Genomic DNA, 21935 nt, shown 5'->3' with positions numbered 1-21935 from the left:
CGAGTCTGGCATAAAATAAATAATATGTATAAGATAGTAAATGTTTATTTAATTTTTTTTATATAAAAAATAAATTAACAAGAGCTTCTTAATTTGAAAATCTAGGTAATTCAGGCCATTTTTACAAGATTCATATGTATATACATACTATTTAACAATAGAAACAGCCCCAAAGCCCCCTGAGTTTAACTCCATCTAGAGGAACGGACTTGGAATATCACCCTTTGATGTGTCCCTTCCTACATTAGACAATAAATTAATTTATTAAAAGTAATTTTTCTCCGTGTATATCGATGCAAATGCATAGATTATTTCTTTCAGTGTATCATAGTTGGGGGCGTAGCCTAAAGCTTTTATTCAATTGGTCAAGTTTTCACCGGGACCAGCATCCTGTAACGTTAATCATATTACTTCATGGCATAAATTAGAAAGAGAGAAACATAGTCTGTGCAGAAGTCTTGTCCTAGTTACTTCGTTGTTATACCTACGGAATTATGTGTCGTTTAGAAAATAAGGTTATGGAAACATCGTGGGCGAACAAATGTCAATTCTCATAACAACAATCATATTTTAAATAATAAAAAAATATTGTTTTATTAAACTTGTAAATATTAGGCAGTAATGTTGATGGGCAATAATAATACATACAAACAGTGAAGATCGTTTCAACAATGCAGCGATATACACCCAACAGCCAATATGCTCTTCAAATAAGAGTATATTTTAAAAGGTAACATAGCAACTTTAAATTATCTTTACTTTACCTTCTAGTATAATATTATATTTTATAACTCTTTTATATGCACACATAGTAACTGCAAACGCTTATAACAGTGAACACATAAATGTACCAAGAAATATATTATAAATATTTTTATAGGATCAAAAAATACTAGGTACAAATGAGTCTGAATGGAATATAATAATATAAATTTGACGGCAAACTTTAATAATAAATAGATTAGTACCGGCATGGAAATAAATAGATTATATCCTCAATTAACTCTTCAAAGATAGCATGGATTACTATAGTTTTCGATCTCACTGTTCTTTCTCATTTTCTCATGTACTTAATGTATACCTGTTTGAAGACTATCTATTCTATTGACAGGTTTATACGCTTTACAAAGCTGAAATTAATTTAGTTTTTTGCTAAATCATTCAGATTATATTACCTTTATGTGCTCTGAAGTGCTGTAGTAATCTACCTCACCTGTCTCATTTTAAAATTATGTAAGGTCTCTCTGACATGGAATAAGATTACTAGTTCACTTTTTCTATTATTTAGTAATACTAGGTTTTTGCTCTGGAATACAATACTAATTCACTGGACTATTACAGTATGTATTTAACTTGTCATCACTCAAAAGTTCAAATATGCTAACCTGCCATAGCAAGTATATGTTTTTCCTCTATATAATAATAAACAATGATAGTGTTCAAATTTGGCAAATGAGTGAAGTTCCAAGTTCAACAAATATATAATACATTTGTGAGATATAGCAAAATTTATTTTAGTACAGTATATTCTTTCGTCTAAAATATAGAGTGTATTATAATTAGGTAGTAGGTAGTAAAAGAAAGCAAAATGATGAAACTAAACAGCTAAGAAATCGGATTTGTTTGCATTTTATGTAACTAATGGAGTATGTTCTACTACGGCCGTGCGACTATGTTTATTGAGATGAGTGGCGTCCAAATAAACGAACTCTAGTGACAGTAATGAAAAGTCCCATTAAACACAGTATACTATGTTGTTTTCAATAGTAAATTTTTAAACAACGTTCAACAATATACTTGAATATTATTTATGTAATGTACTTCATGCTGGTTAAAATACATCCAATGAAGTACCTTCACAGGAGCATCAAGAAGGACTCATAACTTATTTATTTTAACTTAAGAAAAAAACTAGATCTAAACCTAGCTATATTAATGCGTAATTGAACCTAGTATGAGGCAGAAAAATGGAGCAGAAAACAGAGAACAGTAATGACCACAGTACCCAGAAGTAGCCTGTTACTATAGATGATTAAACATCATCCTCTCAAAACACCTATATGTATATTTCTTAGTTTACCACATAGAATTGTCATTTTAAGCCATGCTTGGACTTTAAGTTCAGCTTTGGCCTAGGAAGAATATGGGGGTTAATGGTAGGTATAATATCATTTATTTAGTGGGAAATATATATATTTGCCTTATGTGATGGATAAAATAGCTTTTAATGTGATCCGAAGTGTAATCTAAATAAAATACCTATATGATTGTTGTCTATATTCTTTGTTTTCTCTCGTCTTTTTAGAGCACTTTCTAGTTTATCTGACCAAAGTAGTACCAAAACTGAAAATGTGATTCCCCCACCTAGTCAAGCTAAAGTTGTTATATGTGGAGGAGGAATTATGGGGGCATCTGTTGCGTATCATTTAGCCAAATTAGGATGGGGTCCCCAGACAGTTCTTGTTGAACAAAACAGGTAGGTAATGAACGGGAATACTTACCAACTAAATAATAATTATCATATGTTATTTGTACTATCAAGAGATATCCATCAAGGTTTTAACTTTCAGGGAGCATGGTTTCTCGGATAGTTGTCGGATTTTGCCATTTTGCAATTATTCCACTTTTATTTTGTAAAAAAAATTCTTTTTTCGAGTGCTAATTAAAATGTCCCGTTGGATATGTAAGAACGGTGTTTCTATGCATTTGATTTCTTTTTCTAATTTAGAGCAGGAGGGGGAACTACGTGGCATTCCTCGGGCCTTATAGGCGCTTTTAAGCCAAGTACATCACAAGTAACACTCACTAAGTCAAGTATTGAGTTGTACAAACAATTAGAAGCCGCTGGATTATCCACAGGATGGAAACAGTGTGGTAGCTTAAATCTAGCTAGAACACGCGATCGACTTGTCAATTTTAGGAGACTGAAAGCCCAATCCGTGTAAGTAGCATTCCAGGGATTTAATTGGGACTGTGCATGAAAGTAAAGGTGTTAATAATAATTTCCTATAAAAGGTAACCAATACGAATAAACCTCGATTAAGCAAGGTGCAACAGCTTTAAAAGCTCTTATACATGCATATTATATAATATTTTTTTATCAGAGTTTTAATTTTTTTATACCTTTGGACGACAAAATATGTTAAATAATAAAAATGAAAAAAAAATGTATAACAGAAATTGAAAATATTTTTGTCATAGTGACTCTACATGTGCCAAAAACGCTTTATGTAAGCTACAACGCCCCCTATGTGTAGTGTAAAAAACTCTTTTATAAATTAAACCATCAATATATACGTAAGATAAGTTATGCTTTACTTTACAAACTCTGATTATATTGTTCCTCCTAATATACAAAAGTATACAACCTTTCTTAATATCCGATAAATCTAAATTTTCTAGGACCTGGAAACTAGATTGTGAACTTTTAACCCCTACTCAATGTAAAGAAAAATGCTCACTTTTGAACATTGACGATCTCTATGGAGGTTTGTGGATTCCCGGAGACGGAGTAGCCGATCCCTATGAGACTTGTATGGCATTAGTCGGCGAGGCCAAAAAAATGGGTAAATAACAAGCATAATCAGTAAAGAACTTCTTTATTTGCCAGAAACTATTGCAAATATGACAATAAGATCACACATGTTAATGATGGATTATGATGTAATATTATGCATAAAAATGTAGGGCTCTTTTATTACGGCATATAATGCTCACTAGTTTCAGCTGTTTGTTGTTCTGTTTCAGGAGTGCAAGTAGTAGAAAACTGCTCACTCACAAAAGTTACTCAAACAGGCGGTAAGATTTCTTCCGTGGATACCAGTTTAGGGCCTATAAATTGCGAATATTTCGTTAATTGTGCTGGTTTCTGGGCCAGAGGTATCGGTCAATTGTCGGAACCTTACGTTAAGGTGCCCCTGCATGCTGTGGAACACTACTATCTTCATACTAAGCCAATTCCGGGACTGGATCCTATGACCCCAGGTGAGTTTTAGCATATTAGGTTTTCAGTTTGTGTACCACCATAGCTGAATCAACGGCTTTACGTAGAATATAATTTATATAAAAAAATAGATATTAATTATTAATTAGCAGTGTCTCTTAATGGGTCACCCTATATATTATGTTCTAAAAACGAGATCTTTTATTTTCATTCATTTCAAAAATATATACGAGTATATATCTAATAAATTTTTTAACGCTTACATTTAATGACATCGGATAATCTTCGCTCGAAGTATGTCAACGAGAAAATCGCTAAGATCGAAAATATTTAGCGAAGCAGTAATTATTCCGAATCAGTATGGTAAAATGGTTATTTCATTTTAGCACTCATACAGGTGGTCTCGTAATTGGATTAAAAGGTTTTAAATAAGATAGAGGGTGTTAAACTTTTACTTTTTAAGCTTGTTTGTTGCAACTTTTGACCCCTTTAAGTATTCCACATCGTTACACATTATCTCGTATGTAGAGGATTTATAAAGTTATTCGGTAAATCCACGGGCTATTTCTTTTTTAAAAGTCGAGGTCTCTTTCTTCTCTTTATTTTCAGTATTCCCCCACTTCAAAGATGAAGTTGAAGCTTGACTTAGAACCCTCTGTTAAAATTAAGTACACTACTTTCTGGGTACTCAAAAAAAAAAATACATTTTGAATAATCATTATCAATTTCAGTTGTAAGGGACCAGGATGGTTACGTATATTTTCGGGAAAACAATGGCAGATTATTGGCCGGGGGGTTTGAACCTGTGGCGAAGCCAGCCTTTGAGGACGGCCGAATACCAGGTAATCAAATAGGTGTAATTTTGTTTGAAAATGGCTAAAAGTTTGATTATTAAGAAAGATATTGTGTCATTACCACTTTTTACCAAGCTTCACGCTACAACATGCGTTAATGGTCTCGTCTTTTAAACACCAAAATTTAAATAAAGACCTTTTTGAAAATTGCCGTGACAATCTCAACAGGCTATCGCCACCATCGAATCGGGAGCTTCTTAAATATGGAATTTTGATATATATTTTTTTGTCTTAGCGAGTCCTAAAGAGCGGCTACTCCCTGAAGACTGGGATCATTTCCACGTGTTGCTTGAGCAACTTCTACATCGCGTTCCGAGTTTAGGAAACGCAGTTCTGGATCGGCTTTGTAATGGCCCCGAAGCATTCAGTCCAGATTGCAAATGGATTGTGGGAGAAGCCCCTGAGGTTGGTATCCCTATTTAATTTATTTTTCTTTCCCATAGCCGAAAAAGAGTCCATTTAATGACAGCTTCTATTCGTTATTAAAATAAAAATTAAAAATTTCTTTTGTACTCGATTCGACGCATTCAATATAAATTTAATCTACATACGTTGTTATCTTCAACAGATTCGCAATTATCTTGTAGCTGCAGGAATGAAAACGGTAGGCATTTCGGCGGCAGGTGGTGTGGGCAAGGCCACTGCTGAACTGATCGTAAATGGCGAAACTGATTTCGATATGTACGAGTTGGAAGTGTCCCGCTTTTTGGGGCTCCACAACAACCGAAAATTTTTACGCGATAGAGTTAAAGAAGGTAGGCAAATAGACTGCACCTATCAATTAAATAATCCCGGAAATCTTCTATTAAATAATTATAGTACCGGGCTTGCACTATGGATTAACATATCCTTCTTCCGAATTCCAGACGGGCAGGAATTTGAGGATGTCGCCGGTATATCCCAAATTGAGGGAAGCAGGAGCTGTTTTTGGACAAGTTATGGGTTATGAGAGACCCTCGTGGTTTGATCCCGATCAAATGAGAGGCAAGAATTGTTAAATTGTTATTGACATAAAGACATTATTTCACCACTTCAACAAGAAATAAGTTAAAGTACACTTCCTAGTATTTTATTAAATTATTTACCTTTATTCCGTCTATAAAATCGTATTTCTAATAATTCCTAAATTTCTTGACTTTAAGTCCACTTAGCGATTTTTCTTTATTTATAGAATATGCATTTTTGTAGATCACGAAGATTTTGACTGGTCAGTTCCTTACAGAATAGCATACACCAACACTTTCGGGAAGCCGCCTTGGTTTGACTTTGTTGCTAGGGAATATGCTGCTTGTCGAGAAGGAGTTGGTATCAGCGATTATTCTTCGTTCACTAAAGTTGATCTGTGGGTGAGTATACAGCCATGTGCAGCTAAATTACGAAATAGATCCAATATAACCTTCTCAAAACCTGTTACATAATTTTAAATGGAATTTGTTCGTAACAGATGAAAGCAGCTGACTTGCGAAACCAGTGCAATTTGCATTTCAGTTGATTGTATCTTATTTTCAATTTTTTGGTTGGATATCTCACTTATTGGTGACGGTACGTGATGCGGTCTTCGCGAAGGGTTACTACTTTGTAAATGAAACAAACGAAGGCATAAACAAATTTGTTATGACCCTCTTAGCGCTTATTATAAAATATAAGAATATATACATATATATACGATTAATAAAAAAAAATCCCAATTGGTCGACTAAAAGAAAACCCTAAAACCTGTGCTTATTTGATTTTTTCTATTCTCAATAGTAGATATCTCCTGTAGGTGAAATTTTAAATATAACTAGACACCCTGTATATACAGTTTCCTGGCATATTAAGCATGATTAAAAAAAAATGGACTTTTTGGAATATTCTGCAACAGTGGTGATATCGTGCCATAAATCGATTAATATCTGTAATGAGAGACTTATATCACAATTCCATGCAGTATAAATATGTTTTCCATTTCAGTCTAAAGGAAATGAAGTCGTTGACGCACTTCAGTATGTGTGTTCAAATGACGTAGACGTGCCCATCGGTAGTATAATTCACACGGGGATGCAAAATAAACGAGGAGGGTATGAAAACGATTGCTCATTGGCAAGATTATCCGAAAACCAGTAAGTTTCAAAATTATTTACTTTTTTTTACACTATAGGTGCCAATTCGGGTCACGTATTTCTTGCTCAAGTTTGTAGATAATAATGTCTCGTCACAAAATCTAAAATAAAAAATTCGTATGTTTACGTAAGCACAGAATTCGACAGACTAATTCTTCCGGAATTGGCTACGTTGTAATAGAAAAAAGGTTAGAAAAAAGGACGAAAATAAATATGAAGAGTTGGAAAATGATATGTTGTGTAAGTAAAAGGTGATTCAGAAATTGTGAGGGATACAAAACCTACAAATGAAATAGAACAATGATATTGAATTTAGCGGACCCTCTACTTTTCTATTTTTTTATTTAGATTTACTGTTTTGAAATGCATTAAATGTTTTCGTTTAGTTACATGATGATTTCACCTACAATCCAACAAACTAGATGCAAAGTGTGGCTGCAAAAGCACCTTCCTCCTAGCGTGGCCATATCTGATGTGACCAGTATGTTTACGGCACTATGCATAATGGGACCATTTACAAGGACTTTGCTCTCAGAATTGACAGACACTGATCTGGACCCTAAGAACTTTCCATTTTTTACGTTTAAAATGTTGGATATCGGGTTGGCAAACGGCATTCGCACTATGAATCTCACACATACCGGTGAATTGGGATACGTGATGTATATCCCAAATGAGGTGAGTAGTGTAATAGAAATACATATTGAAACTTGTCTTCATGTGACGACTCATTCACTTTTTTGTGTTTACTGTAACATATGGCGTCACCAACAAGTCCTTAACTTCGTTATTAGCTAGCTTCATGACTTCGCCAATTCTTGAATATATTTCTTGACAACACTCACTTCGCATAAAGCAAGTTTTTATGTGAATTTTTCATATATTTTCTAGTTTGCTCTTCACGTTTACTCCAGTTTAATAAACGCTGGCGAAAAATACGATATAACACATGCGGGGTACTACGCCACCCGAGCACTACGAGTTGAAAAGTTTTATGCCTTTTGGGGACAGGACTTGGACACTACAACGACCCCACTTGAGTGTGGAAGAGTGTGGCGAGTTAAATTCGATGTAAGTTGCGGTTGTTTAGGACTGTTTCAGTCTCTGCTCTATGTAATTTTATTACAACTATTGATCAATGCATCGAATCCCCAAATCTCTATTCTCACCGTGAGCATTTCAAAAACATTTGAGATACAAAGTGGGTTAAATGGAGGCAAAGTTGTGCCTTTATGAGAGTAGTACTTTCTCCTTTTAGTACTCTAACAACCCGCTATGTATCTAATAGTTTTCAAAATCTCATGTCGAGAGCGGAATTTGGTTCGGCATGCATAGGATGATGGGTTATATTTCGCTCAGTATTTGTCTCGATAAATATTAGTCATGCAAAAAAACATATTGATAAAGTTTAAGCATTTTTAATGCAGAATCTAGTGCGATAAAAAAGGAACAAAAAATAAAAATATAAAAAAACCGACATCACTCGCTTCTCGTAAATGAAACAACCTCTATTTTATTGCTTATTTCATATTCATTGCATCTACATCCCGGTAAGACCTAACAAAAATGTTTGGGAAACGAATCCCATAACAACGTCATTGATAATTCCAGAAAGTGGTACGATAAAAGGTTCTTTCCATATTTTCAAGACGCACTGTATTACTTATTTGGAAATATTCGAATTTCGTTTTAATGTCGTAATTTAATTTAGAAAAAAGTCGATTTCATTGGGAGAGACGCCTTACTGAAGCAACGAGAAGAAGGAGTTAAACGGATGTATATTCAACTGCTGTTGGAGGATCACGATTTCGAAACAGACTTATGGCCCTGGGGTGGGGAACCCATTTACCGAAATGGGGAAGAAGTGGGGATTTGCACTACCACTGGTTACGGATTTACATTCAAGAAACAGGTATGAAATTTATCCTAAGGGCGGGTTGTTCAACGTGGTATTAAAACTGCATATGAACTAATTTACTTAATTTGTAATACTTAAAATATTTAAAAGTATCTAATCATTAATCAAAGTATCTGTTAATTGCCGAGGTGTTTCATATGGTTGCTCTTGCTTCAACTGTGGTTTACTGACAACTATCGCTCCCGACATTTGATGAACCAGTTCTAATGAAGTTCTGCGAAAGTTAAAATTAAATTATATTAGATTAAAAGCTTTTGCATCTAATCATAATCTCAAATAGGTTCCATTTTAATTAGACGCAATCACCTTATACATGAATTTAACGCACGGCTTGGATTTTTTCTTTGCAAAGAAACGAATCCATGTGAAAAGAGTAAGATATATGCAATAATGTAAGTTTCTTGTTCACTGAACGCAAAAACAGGCTCGTTTTTTATAACTTGTACTACACTTGTTGCTGACGGCCACATTTTGATCTTGTAACTGATAAGTTCGATCATTTTTCATGAAACTATGATTGTTTGTTAGTAATGTCGAAATATTACAATGATCCCTAGTGTATTTTTTAAACTTTTTAAATTAATTCTTTCAGATTCATAATTATTTTGCCTGCAGATAATACTTCGCTATTTTTACAGGTATGTCTAGGATTTGTTGAAAACATTAATGAAAAGGGGGAAAAGCAGAAAGTTACCCACGATTTTATAACCAGCGGACACTTTGAAGTCGATATAGCGGGCATAAGGTAAGTTAATAATGCTAAATTGTTCAATATTTTACGAGACATATGGTTTTTTGAAGCTTTTTCTTACTACTTGCTCACTGCTTGTTCAATCATGATCCCGTATTTTTTTTTATTAAACATATTTGACATAAATCTAAGTTAAAAACAACTGCTGTGCCATTGACTTGTAAAAGAGCAACTAGTGCAGGATTTGTTTTTAGTATTATCCTTAACAAAATTTTGTATGTCTAGTAAATTTAAAGCCAACTTTTTTATTAACAGTAAAACACTTTATACTACTAATACTAAAGTATTAAGCATACGTTTTTTTTTCTTAATTCACTATAATATTAATCTGCATCTTACTGAGAGGATAAATCTCTCAGGAACAACCAAATGCCTCCTCATGGACTTTTCATACTCTCTGCATAACCCACGTTTCGATTTTAACACTTTGCTCGCCACATCATTTACATATGACTAAGACATGCTTTTTGGTCTGAAAGCCACATTATTTAAATCTGCTCGACCCACACTGTATTTGTTTACCCACATTTCCATGTAAAATCATTTTATTTAAATTGTATTGACAGCCAAAATTATATATTTTTTTCTATTCTAAAACATTCGTCTCTGTTCAGTTAATGCAAATTGTTTGACTCCCACAAACTAGGGCAGAAAAATTGCTTTAAATCTGCTACGATCTTCGAATTGCCTACAGTTTCCAACCTATTCTTTACTATCAGTAAGATTATCAGCGATAATCATGATAATGTTTTGTTTCAGATATCATGCTAAAGCAAACATCCATTCGCCGATTTTACCCTCTAAATATCCGGATAAAGAACGTGATGTCTACCGCGCAACTCGCGGAAAGAGCGAGGAACACAGAGATGTCAACCAAATTGTTAAATCCATTTAAATTCTGTATTAGTCATATACTTTTCCTATTGCCATATACTGTAACTCTTGTAATTCTGCTTTCCATTTAATGAAACCATCGAAGTTAGAACTTACTATTTTGGGGCTTCCTTTTGTTAGCAATTTTCATATTGAAATTGTATATATGTGTATTTGATAACTATTTCTAAGATTGTAATATATTGTAAACAAAATATATAAAGGGTTCATATGTATATTGTTTTTATTTGTTTGCACGTTGCTCCTTTCTCAAATGATGTTATCAGAGTTTTTCACTCTTTTTTTTTAAACATCGCCTGTTCAGTAGTGTGCTAATTATATATTTTTTGGGAATCGGAACACTCAAAACAATTACAGAAATCAACTATACCAATTTTAACAAATAGGGATCAAAATTATATTCGTTTTACTTCTCAATTTTCAAAAATCTTATTTAATCATAAATTATTTACAATCTGATACTGTTCATGAACGAAAATTTCAAACGTGGGAAGTAGCTTAACCAAGCTTTCAGCAATATTTATTATCAACAGGGCTACAATACACGATTGGGTGATCAACAATCACTCATAAAAGGTTATCCTAAACTAATATCTGAAAGCGACTGATTTTCGGTAGTACCTCAAATACTCTTTCAACCACAGTAGAGGAGCAACAGTAAATCACATATTAAAATACTTCTCTTTCCGTATACAAAAGAGATTTGCCGCAAAACAAAAAAACTTTCATAACGCACTTTCAATTAGGTTGGTTGAGTAAAATTCGAGATCCGCAGCTCCAACTCTTCGGAAAATAAAATAAATTTTCATTATTACTTGTGATTGTGCTTGTTGTTACGTCCAGTTAGTTTAATTTTGGCAATTAACGATTCCTATTAAAAAAGACGCGAGACAAACCAAAACATTAACAAATTGTTAATAAGCTGCTCTTTGTGACTTGTGAGAAAACGTAGTAAACCTTAATTTTATTGTCCCGTCTATTCCGGGTGTATGATGTAATGTGTATTTTAATATCTGATTTTTAACAGGTTGAACGACCTTAATTTACAAACAATAAGGTGGCTGACGTTGTTTGTTTATTAATGCACCGCTAATCTGGTTATGTCACGACTTACACCGAAAGAAATAATTAGCAATAAGAATGAAATCAACTTTTCTCTGTTAGCCCTCCAAACTGCTTATATATTGTAACCCTGATGAAGGTAATAAACACTGACGAAAGTTTTGTAGCTTAAGAGCTTTTCATGCGTATTGGACAATCTGGTTACCTACGAATTCCTTCCCATGTTTTATTTTTTATAACATAAGCTAATAAACATTCTATTTAATTAGCAGATATTATCCTAGTGATCAGTCCAGCTGCAATAGTCACCCCTCCCACTCTCAACATAACCCTTCCCAGCTCTTTACATTCACTATACAGCTCCAAAGCTATAGGCTTTGAAACTGTAATCTCAACAATGGCACTGGAATTCTTTCCCAAAAAGCGTGGATGCTTCTTTTGAACCTCTCCTGTACTTTTATTTAACTGAGAAGTGAGCTTGCTTATCACAGCTGGCTCAGAGAGAGACTGATGGTGTAAAATAATCTGAAATTATAAAATAAATTTGCAACAACGAAAATCAATCATTTTAAACTTACAGAATATCCTTTGGTTATTGGTATTGCAATATTGAAAATCACAATCCTGGCTTCAAATTTTGTGGAAACTGGAACTGAATTGTGAGGATCACACAATATATTACCTATGGAAACATTCTGAATATCTATTCCTGACAATGTTATTGTAGCTTGATCACCTGAAAAAATAGAAAATTCAATAAGATTGAAGGAGAAGAGCAAAGAGGGAAAAATTACCGGCAAAAGCTACAGTTTTTGGACTTTCATCGATAGATATCAACTTGACAACAACTTGTTCCTTATTGGGACATATTAATATTTTATCACCGATGTTAACGATTCCCGTTTCGACTCTTCCATCTACACAAAATCCTGAGCCCGTTCCCTTGAAAACATCATTAACTGAAAATCTAAATGGTTTAGTCACCGGACGTGGAGGGGACCGGAATTTGTCTGAAATTTTAGTCAGTTTTGAGCTTAAATACTACAGAATTATTTTAAGAACACATACCAATAACAGCTAAAAGATATGATCCTGTATACCACTCTAGCAACTCATTCTCTGTTGGAGGTTTTACAAGATTTTGTCCGGTTAGTCCACTACATGGGACGAAAGTTACGTCTGAATCTTTAAAACCCGCTTGTTTTAAAAATTGCTTCAGTTTTTGAACTATTTCGTCAAATCTGAAAAGATGTTTACATAACTTAAATTGTTGTACTCGGTTAGCCCATAAAAGTTTAAAATAAACTAATTTAAAATGCACCTAACTCTTCAATTAACGTTTTGCACCGCGAACATTTACTTTGATCGCAGTTTCATTGCCCTTAACAATATTTATCGAAAATATAGACAAAATACCACGTTAGTTTTCGCTCAATTTTCTTGAATTTGAAGACCCGAAAAACATATGCTTCAAGACTTTTCAGTTATTTTATAACTTATTATATCGGCTAAGTAAAAACAAGGTGCATTATGCAATTTTTTACGTAGAGTCCAGTGGAGTCCTGAATTTTTCAAAGTATGCCCACATTAAAAAAATACACTGAAATTGCATTTTTAAGGCTTATAAAACCGCACCCTTCTGTCTGTCCAAAACCGGGTTGTATAGTTACATTTAAACCCGATCTGAAGTTGAAGCTTGAGATTTGACATTAGGTGGTGACCACTTTATATATAAAATTGATTCCATTTATATGCTCACCCTACAATAACGAGGAAATGTAGTTGCATGAAAGTCAAAAATATCAACAAGCGAGTGCTATTATACAGCTAAATATCATAAATCATCGATAGACTTCAACAAAACTCGTTAAAATTCTCAAATCCAGGATATAGTTAAAATTACCTTTCCTTTGACCAACACACAGTATCTAGCTTATTAATTGCCACAGCCAATTGATTAACGCCCAGAGATCGGACAAGCAACGCATGCTCTCTGGTTTGACCTCCCAAATCAAAACCAGTTTCAAATTCACCTCTCGTGGCGTCCACAACCAGTAAACCCACATCGGCTTGTGCAGCACCAGAAATCATATTCGGAATAAAATCTTTATGACCAGGAGCATCCAAAAGAGTCACCTAAATGACGCAACAATTCAAAAATCTTTAAATGTTTAAAGAGATATCAAATACAATGTTTTTCTACACACCTCTTTAGTTTTTGTTTCGAACAAATATCTTCCTACATCCATGGTTATCCCTCTATCCCTTTCTTCGCCAGTCTCGTCAAGTACCCAAGCATACATAAAGCTCTGTTTTCCTACTTTCTTACTGTCTTGTTCATATTTGTGCATTGTCTTTTTGTTCACCTAAAAAATTTTTTTTTCGATTAACATTATTGATTCATTCAAAAAATTTTGTTTCTTATCTAATGGTTTTCTTATAAACAAAATCATGAGCAAAGACACATTTGTATATAGCTCAGAAACCTGAATCTCACTGATTTAAGCTAAAGTGGGATCGTCAAACCATTTTCTCTGACGAATAAAATTATTGAAACGTTCCAAAATGGAAATAAATATCTCAAAAACATCCAAATGCCTTACCTGCCCTAACTCACACAGCAACCTTCCCATCAGTGTGCTTTTTCCGGCATCGACATGACCAATCACAACCATATATAAATGCTCTTTGCCGCTACCCCTTTCCTTTCTATATTGAGATTCTGGATCTATTTTCGGTTCTCTTCTTCCCACTAAACAGGAGTAAATATAGTCCATAAAACACTTTATCTTGCCTATTATATCAAAAATTAGAATACTGAATATATATATATATATAACAGGCTTATGTATTGGTACACTCGACACTATCAAACTTATTTCGCAGAGAGTCTATAATCAACTGAGGCTCACTAAAGCTGCGATAAATATGAAAGCGTAAACAATGAGGGAATTTTTAGAAGGAATTCCACCGCAACTTGGAAATATATATCGGTGTAATGGACACAATATTGCACAATTACTGTACACATTTAATTCTTTAAACATTTTTAGTGTAAATAGGTAGCTGCGAGCTAATGTTTGCTAAATATTGCGCAATTTGCATAATTTAAGTGTTTTTTAAGTACACTTTATTTCATTATCAATACAAGACGGGCCCTAATAAGAGTGCATACAATATACAGAGTGATCATTGTCAACTACTTGTACGAGTAACTTTATTACTAGTAAACGCATATATGTATATGGTCAAGTAAAGTGCCGAACATTTGGCACAGCTTAGAATATTATGCGGAATTATCACGAAATTGTGTTAAGAATTCCCGAGGTCGAAACGCGATGGACCCAATGGATGTCTCGGTCCAAAAATTGACGGTTTTTACAATTAATTTTTTAAAAAGTTTTTCTAACATTATTTCCTTTGTAGTGTTTGTATTTCAGAAAAACCTTTTAGTGCAAATTGAATCCCGCGTCCATCTTTTAAGCACATTCTATGGGACCCAGTCGGCCCTACATTGGTCCTACTTAAAACAGCGAAGCTCTTTCGACCCCCAGTAAAATACTTTATACCAAGGAAATATTTCATTCAGTGGCTCGATCCACGAAAAAAGTACAAACAAGTCAGCAAACAAGTTCACTGAGCAAAATATCGGGAGGAAAATTATATTTTGCTCACCTGAAGCAAAATTAATGGCAAAACCTTAAGTATACAACTTGTCGCTGTTTCTAGCGATTTTTGCTTTTTTACAGACAGCGAATTATTAAAAACAATGAATAGCTGAATAATAACTGGTAAATAATTATAACAGATGCGCAGCTATTAGAAGCGTGTATCCATCAAATGGAAACTAATGGACCGCCCAACGTGTGTACAAACAGGCCCTTCGGTACCCGCAAAAGGTGGCCGAAGTTTGTCCTGGGTAGATATTGTCGAGATACCCGCAGCTTCACTCCTCTGCAAAATCTTATCTAAGGCCTTCAGCCCTAGATTCCTTAGGCAAAGACGAGACTTTTTCGATATAAACAGGACTGGTACGCCCAAACGGGAGTTTCTGCTCCAAATATTCTTTCCAGTCTCTCCACCTGACAACATTCCCTCAGAGACGATACACAGGCCGGAACGGACTATTCCGCTGCGCAGAAAGTCGTGACGTATGACAAGGTGGACTGACCCACAAGGACATTGTCGTGCTGCTGCGTGGCTTGACCACACTTGCAAGGATCTTTGGGTTCTGCCTGGCACTGGCTTACGTAGCGCGATGGCAAGGCCCATCGGAAAATACGAGACCGTCGTGTAGTGATCCAGTGTGGAAACAATATACGCATACAGCTGAAGCCGTGAAAACAACTAGCACCAGAGCAATAGAGGCCTTAGTAAATCTTTTAATTTGATGATAAGATAAGGTAATAAAGCATGCATATGGAATGCATATTTTCGACCTATGCAGATGTGGTCATTTGCTCACTTTGACATAGTTCTGAGCTACTGAACGATGCTTGGTTCTTTTGTCAATGACACTTAAACCATTCTGGGGATCTCCCTACTTGCTCACGAAGAAGGGGGCACAGGTTTTCCCCAGGCCCGATCCGCGATAGAATTAGCTGATGCACAAATTAGACAGACTGGTGTGGGCGTGTATTCTGACAGTAGCGAAATAGAAAGACCCACAGTTATCCATACTAGAGTGTTGCGCCGTTCTCGCATGCAGCCTCAAATTGTTGCCTGACTCGCCAAGAAATACCAAAGTTAACATATGCTCTCCGACGGTTCTGAAATTGGCTTTGGAATACAAAGGCCCTCAACATTCAAGAAAAAACAACGAAATTCGTCTTCTTTGGTTAACGGGACTTTTGGCCGTCCCAGGCAACGAAGAAGCTAATTTTTTGGTTAAACTGCATTCTGGAACAGCGCCCTAAAGGGTGAAACCAAGCCAGAAAGCACTCGAGACCACTAATCCTATTCTCCAACGAAATCCAGGATCAATTGACTCGTCGGCGTCGTCAAGTCGACGGGACTAGTACAGTTCAACTTAGGGACATCGCGGGGCCAATGAGGACTCGGACATGGTCAAGGGTGAAGGTACTTTCATGCCTTCCGTTTTTCTCTCATTCATTCGTTCATTCCTGTATTTGCGTACCGCCTTGAATAATTAGAAAAATTGAACTATTTATCATAAAGTTTCATTTAACCAAATCTTGGTCACAATAAGATTTATTACGAAATTATCTCATTTTAACACGAAATATTTCACGAACGAAGGCCCGTAGAAACTTTTTGCAGAAAACATGTTGAGAGTATAAATTTTGCGAGTATGTACTAAATTGTTTACATTTTTCTATATTAATAAACAGGTTACTCATATAAGGAAATAAATAATGGTCGCCTTATACCAATAAAGAATATTTAAATTTTCAATGCATTATGCACGTAAATCCTCTTATTTCTATATCGTATTGGGCAAATGTAAAAATAAATATGTAAAAATTTCAATGTTATTTTTTATTTAAATTTCCAATAACCGAATGTGCCTTTAGATTTAAGATTAATCACAAAACTACAGAAACCTCTTCCGTACCCATACCAGGTCCGCAAAATGGAAAGTTAACAAAAAATTTACCTCTTGGTTCTTCTCCATCCCCAACAGGTGTACCTCTTCCAGACGCAGGACTTTGTCCCCTGCCAGAAGCTGGGCTTTGCGACCTCGGAGTACCATTCAACCTGTTGGCAAAATCGAACCCTTTTGATGGGATAGGGTTTGTTTCAGCTTCTCGCTGAGGTAAATTAAAACCTTTCACCACATTGGTGGCCGTCGAGGCTACAACTTTAGCAGTCGGTGTTGACAACGGTTCGACCACAGTTGGGGGAACAAAGGACGGTATAGCTTAAAAATATCAAATGTATACAAAACATATTATTGTGGTAAGGTTGCATAAAAGAATTTCAATATAAAATTTCGTTCAGGTTGATGTATTGGGTTAGAGAAATTCAAAAGTTTTCAATATTTTCGACGTATATATACCCGTTTAGATTTGAAAATTGGGTGATTGAGGAAGTTCCTTCAAGCAGATGCGTTTTTTTCACAAAAAATAAGGCAACAAAATTTTAGTTCACAATTTATTCTCGTTTTTTTACTGTTTTATTCCTAAGTTCTGAAAACGTTAACAAGTCCTTAATAAGTGGTGAATTTCATTTTCAGTTAATTTTAAATCAAAATGGTGGGCAACAACACATTTACAATAACCCATGATGACGGATGAGGTGTTGTTCCCAAAAATGTTTTAAAATCTAGATGTAATTTTCTTATGTAGTTAAGAATTTCAGTGGTATTAATTCCACGTTCTTTCTATATATTATTTCATTTAATAAGAAACGAATTAAATTTCTTTCAATTTCCAAACCCCTAATAAAGATGGGGGAAAAGACCGCAAACAATTTTTGCATGCATACTTTATTAAAACATAAAAAATGCACTTAATTTATCTGATAAATTAATTGTTGCTTCTTTGTTCAAACTAGAAATTTGCAAACTACTTACCATTCAATTTGGATGATGGAATGGATAGAAGAAATGGGGCATAAATTTTGGTTTATAAGGGGGCAGTATTACAAAATATCATAAAGAATGCAGTTTTTATCGTGCGAGGACGTTTATCCCTGAATATCCCAAACGTAATCATTGAGAAAAGTTTTGTTAGGCTAGTGATTAGAACCATACACTTCCGAATAAAAAGATCTCGAAAAAAGTTCATTCTAAGTGGATTTTATAGATTAAGTTAATAATTTTTTCACAAATGGGAAATTTTGAAATATACACACCTAATAAATTAAAAAAAAATGGAATATGCATTTAAAAATAACCAGTATTTAAATTAAAAACGTATAAAATGTCCTGATAACATGGTGCGCCAAATGGGGCAGCTTTATGCCGATTCACTTCTTGAGCCCGTACTAGGTATTACGTAAATACAATGCTTTGGCCCTTAACCATTAACGCGCAGTCCGTGTGTGAGGACCTCAAAACTATTTTTTTTGTATATATACCTCGAAGGTATCCTACTTTAATCCCTCAGCTGCGACGGAGTGCCCTAATTTTAAGTATTGATTTATGACCCTACCATAGAGTGAGACACTATTTGTCAGTGTGAATGGTATAAAAATTGTTCATTTTATAGGGATTAAATATTCAAAAACCGGGATTAATTTTATCTAGATAGTGAGGAGCAATGTAATATGTGGAAAAATGGTGTGATTACATTGTTAGCAACATCATTAAAACTGATTTATTCAAATTTATCCCTTGATATTTGTTTATACAACTGATTTTTTTTTTTTTTACTGGACCATCTTTCAATTAGCTAGTGTGCGAGACAAAACAAAAAGTAATTAATTTCTTTTTATTTCGCAGACTTCTAAAGGTATTTTTTGTTATTTGATGTCTACATGAAGTATTTTTAATCGATTCGATTCTACTATTTGATACAATACAAAATATCTCAGTGTCTGATACCAAGAGGAAAAGAAATGTTATTTTTTTGAGAATGATGTGTAATAAATATAATAACGATAATAACGCCATAAAAAAATTAAATCGAAAGTTGATTCTTTCAGTTAATTTCAGAAATACATGGAAGAAATTGGTATATTTTAAATTCTTTTTTAGCAAATATTCAAAAATAAAATGCCCAACTTTTGAAGGATTTTACGAAATGATATTAAAACAAATAAAATTAAAATTGAAGTAATATAATACACAGTCAAATACACTTTTAAAACTTTGTTCCAAACACTTGCCGCCTCATCTCCTTATATGGGAACTTATAAAATCATCAGGTGATTGAGTACTAAACGTAAACACTTTGATCTTTTTAGATAGCGATCCTTCGTACGGTCCGGTAACTATGACGTTTCCCCGTTTGGCATGTCGGTACTTCTTACAAATCACTTTTCCTAGCCTTGAAGGCCCCTTCCAAAGACCAATTTTAACTCCTAACAAATCCCTGACCGTGAGAGTACAAGGAAGCAACTTCTCCTGAACAAGTAACATCTTATCTCTCTTTTTGATGTCAAAGTCTCCATCAATAAAAGGTATGTCAAAAGGAGCAGAAACTACATTTTCCTTGTTTCTAGAGAAATTTGGCAAACTGCCTGAAGGTTTTAAAGCCTTGGATAAGTCGATACTAATGCTACCTCCTGCTTGTGTAAAAGCCGTAGATTTGTTGTCCTGTGTTAGTTGAATATCCGAAACTCCTTTGGAAATCACTTCTAAAGATGAATTATCTTGATCTGAGCATATATATGCTTTGTGAGGTATTCGCATTCTCAAATGACTAGAAGCCAATTCATTCAAAGTGCTAAAGTTTTCAGAAGTAACACTTGTAGGTTCCAACTGGACGGATCTACTAGGAGATGCCCCAAAAATGTTGGGAATATTAAAAGTCCTGCTTGGAACTGAATTGGTAGCATCCATCTTTGTGTTAAAAATATTGGGAATCATAAAATTATTTGGCAGGTTTTTGTCTGAACTTTGCACACTACCACCAAAGATATTTGGAACATAAAAATTTGCAGACTTATTTTTTTCAAGTGGAATCTCAGACTTTGATTTTAATACAGTTTCAGTACCAAGTTTATTAAATGCAACTGATGGGTTTGCAAAAGGATTTGATTTGTTCAAAAGTAACTTAACGTTCAAATTTATATTATTGGAATTATATGTATTAAGGGAGACCTTGGCTCTTATGCAATCATTAGGAATATTTTTAAATAATAACTTTGAATCATCTTACCTTCCGAAGAAAACCACATGGGAGCAGCGCATGAAAGAGAATAAATATACTATTAGAAGAAATGGCAGCTTTCAGGAAACTTTTGAAGACAAGTATCATTATTTTAAAATGAATGATAGTTTTTCCTACTTCTCTCAACTGTCATACTCATAATTTAACATATCATTTCTATCCATATTTTAACACTATTCAAAAGTTGTGTTAATAAAAAGACCAATAGTGATTTCTACTGCAGTTTGAATTGAATATTTTGAATGGATATTTAAATTTAAGAGTAGCATCATGCACTATTTGATGCTTAACATGTTTATTATTGGATAACTAGAGAAAGTATAGATTAATATTTGTTATTCCAATTATGTGTTTTGATTTTTTAATTTAGTGGCAAAAATACTCTAAGGAAATGGCAAATTGAAAACTAATCTGGTCATCTTTTCCTGTCATCCTTAAGAGAGTCAATTATCAATTAATTAATGACCAATCATGCCTCAATTAATTAAAATAAGGGGAAAATCTTGAAAGAACAAAAATACGTTCATTAGCCAATTATTTTTAAATCAGTCTACATTTTTTTACTTTACACAAATACAGATAGAAAGCATGCTATGAAAATGAGAAATGTGAACACATGGCAGCTTTAGTTCAATCATGTTAGTATTTAAATTTGTTTTCTTGGCATATTGTAACTAAGTAACTCAAAACTATTTTAGAAAATATTCAAATACCTACGGAGAAAAGTTACAAGGGTTTTTTAAAAATTATTATACTTAAAAAATGTAAAATGGTTCAATTAAAAAGATGATCCATTTTTTAAGGTATATACACAATAGTCACCTTTTTCTTTTGTAGCCCCACTGGGACCAGCATATTTGGAATCCTTGAGTATTGCATTAATAACCAAATCAGTCTTGAACTTGTGCTGCAATATCAATGCTACCAGTTCACTTCTTGGAATACTGATACTTTCCAGTATACTAGTAATCTGATCTATGCAAGAATTGAGCTTGGCTTTTTCCACATCTGACAACTCGTCTATTTCATCAGCTTCTTGAATGTCATCCTTATGTTCAAATTTTGATTCTCGAGATGTTTCTCGATTGTAAATAAATTGTCTGTTACTGGGGGAAATGTAATAGTCGTCGTCTATAGAATGTCCGTAAACATCGTCATATCCATCGTATTCTACAATACAGATTTTTGAATTGTATGAGGGAAGAAAATTTTAAGAGTAACTGAAAACTCACCGTCTTCGTAATCCATATTTCGTATATCGCGATGACGAGCCATAATGTATTATATTAATGCAATTTATTACTAATTTTAAATCCGAACGAAATTAGTTTAAACTCATTTTAAACGTTGATTTTTTAGAACTTATAAGGAATCGTCTAACAATTAAAAAATTAAACCATGGAATCAGCTGCGTACTAAGGCTAATGACAAGACGAAGAACAAAAAGCTTTGACGAGGAAAAAACAGAAGTGTCAGCTGTCAGAAATGTCCCTGTCATAATGCTAGTGCATAGATCTATACTGTCATAGATCTATGCACTAGCAAACACACAGCTCATGAAACGATTAATATATTTAAAACAAAGTATCATTTCAATACGTATTATGTAATTT

The 21935-nt window shown here is 34.1% G+C and overlaps 2 protein-coding genes across 4 annotated transcripts; one reads left to right on the top strand and one right to left on the bottom strand.

Annotated features, from left to right (window-relative positions):
• Positions 1–474: 474 nt before the first annotated feature.
• On the top strand, positions 475–10677 carry LOC136346828 (pyruvate dehydrogenase phosphatase regulatory subunit, mitochondrial). 2 transcript variants are annotated; one of them, XM_066296295.1, is made up of 17 exons: positions 475–730; positions 1954–2156; positions 2306–2476; positions 2729–2941; positions 3403–3566; positions 3748–3984; positions 4675–4785; positions 5033–5202; positions 5366–5552; positions 5617–5781; positions 5986–6143; positions 6751–6899; positions 7286–7577; positions 7791–7970; positions 8611–8811; positions 9456–9562; positions 10328–10677. In XM_066296295.1, the coding sequence occupies exons 3-17, from the start codon at positions 2403–2405 to the stop codon at positions 10461–10463; spliced, it is 2544 nt and encodes an 847-aa protein (XP_066152392.1). In that variant the 5' UTR covers positions 475–730; positions 1954–2156; positions 2306–2402; the 3' UTR covers positions 10464–10677. The 2 variants fall into 2 exon arrangements, with proteins under 2 accessions (XP_066152392.1, XP_066152391.1); XM_066296294.1 differs by lacking the exon at positions 1954–2156.
• A 158-nt stretch (positions 10678–10835) lies between these two features.
• Positions 10836–21765, bottom strand: HBS1 (translation elongation factor EF-1alpha (GTPase) HBS1). 2 transcript variants are annotated; one of them, XM_066296299.1, is made up of 10 exons: positions 21555–21765; positions 21145–21492; positions 17142–17405; positions 14128–14276; positions 13732–13890; positions 13428–13660; positions 12593–12765; positions 12319–12534; positions 12103–12260; positions 10836–12049 (listed from the first exon to the last, which is right to left on the bottom strand). In XM_066296299.1, exons 1-10 carry the CDS (start codon positions 21595–21597, stop codon positions 11786–11788), a joined length of 2007 nt encoding a protein of 668 aa, XP_066152396.1. In that variant the 5' UTR covers positions 21598–21765; the 3' UTR covers positions 10836–11785. The 2 variants fall into 2 exon arrangements, with proteins under 2 accessions (XP_066152396.1, XP_066152397.1); XM_066296300.1 differs by lacking the exons at positions 21145–21492; positions 21555–21765 and adding an exon at positions 20311–21065.
• Positions 21766–21935: the final 170 nt, after the last annotated feature.

Source organism: Euwallacea fornicatus, chromosome 24 (assembly GCF_040115645.1).
Source record: "Euwallacea fornicatus isolate EFF26 chromosome 24, ASM4011564v1, whole genome shotgun sequence".
NCBI classification, from domain to species: Eukaryota; Metazoa; Arthropoda; class Insecta; order Coleoptera; family Curculionidae; genus Euwallacea; species Euwallacea fornicatus.
This window is presented reverse-complemented; position numbering and strand designations above follow the sequence as displayed.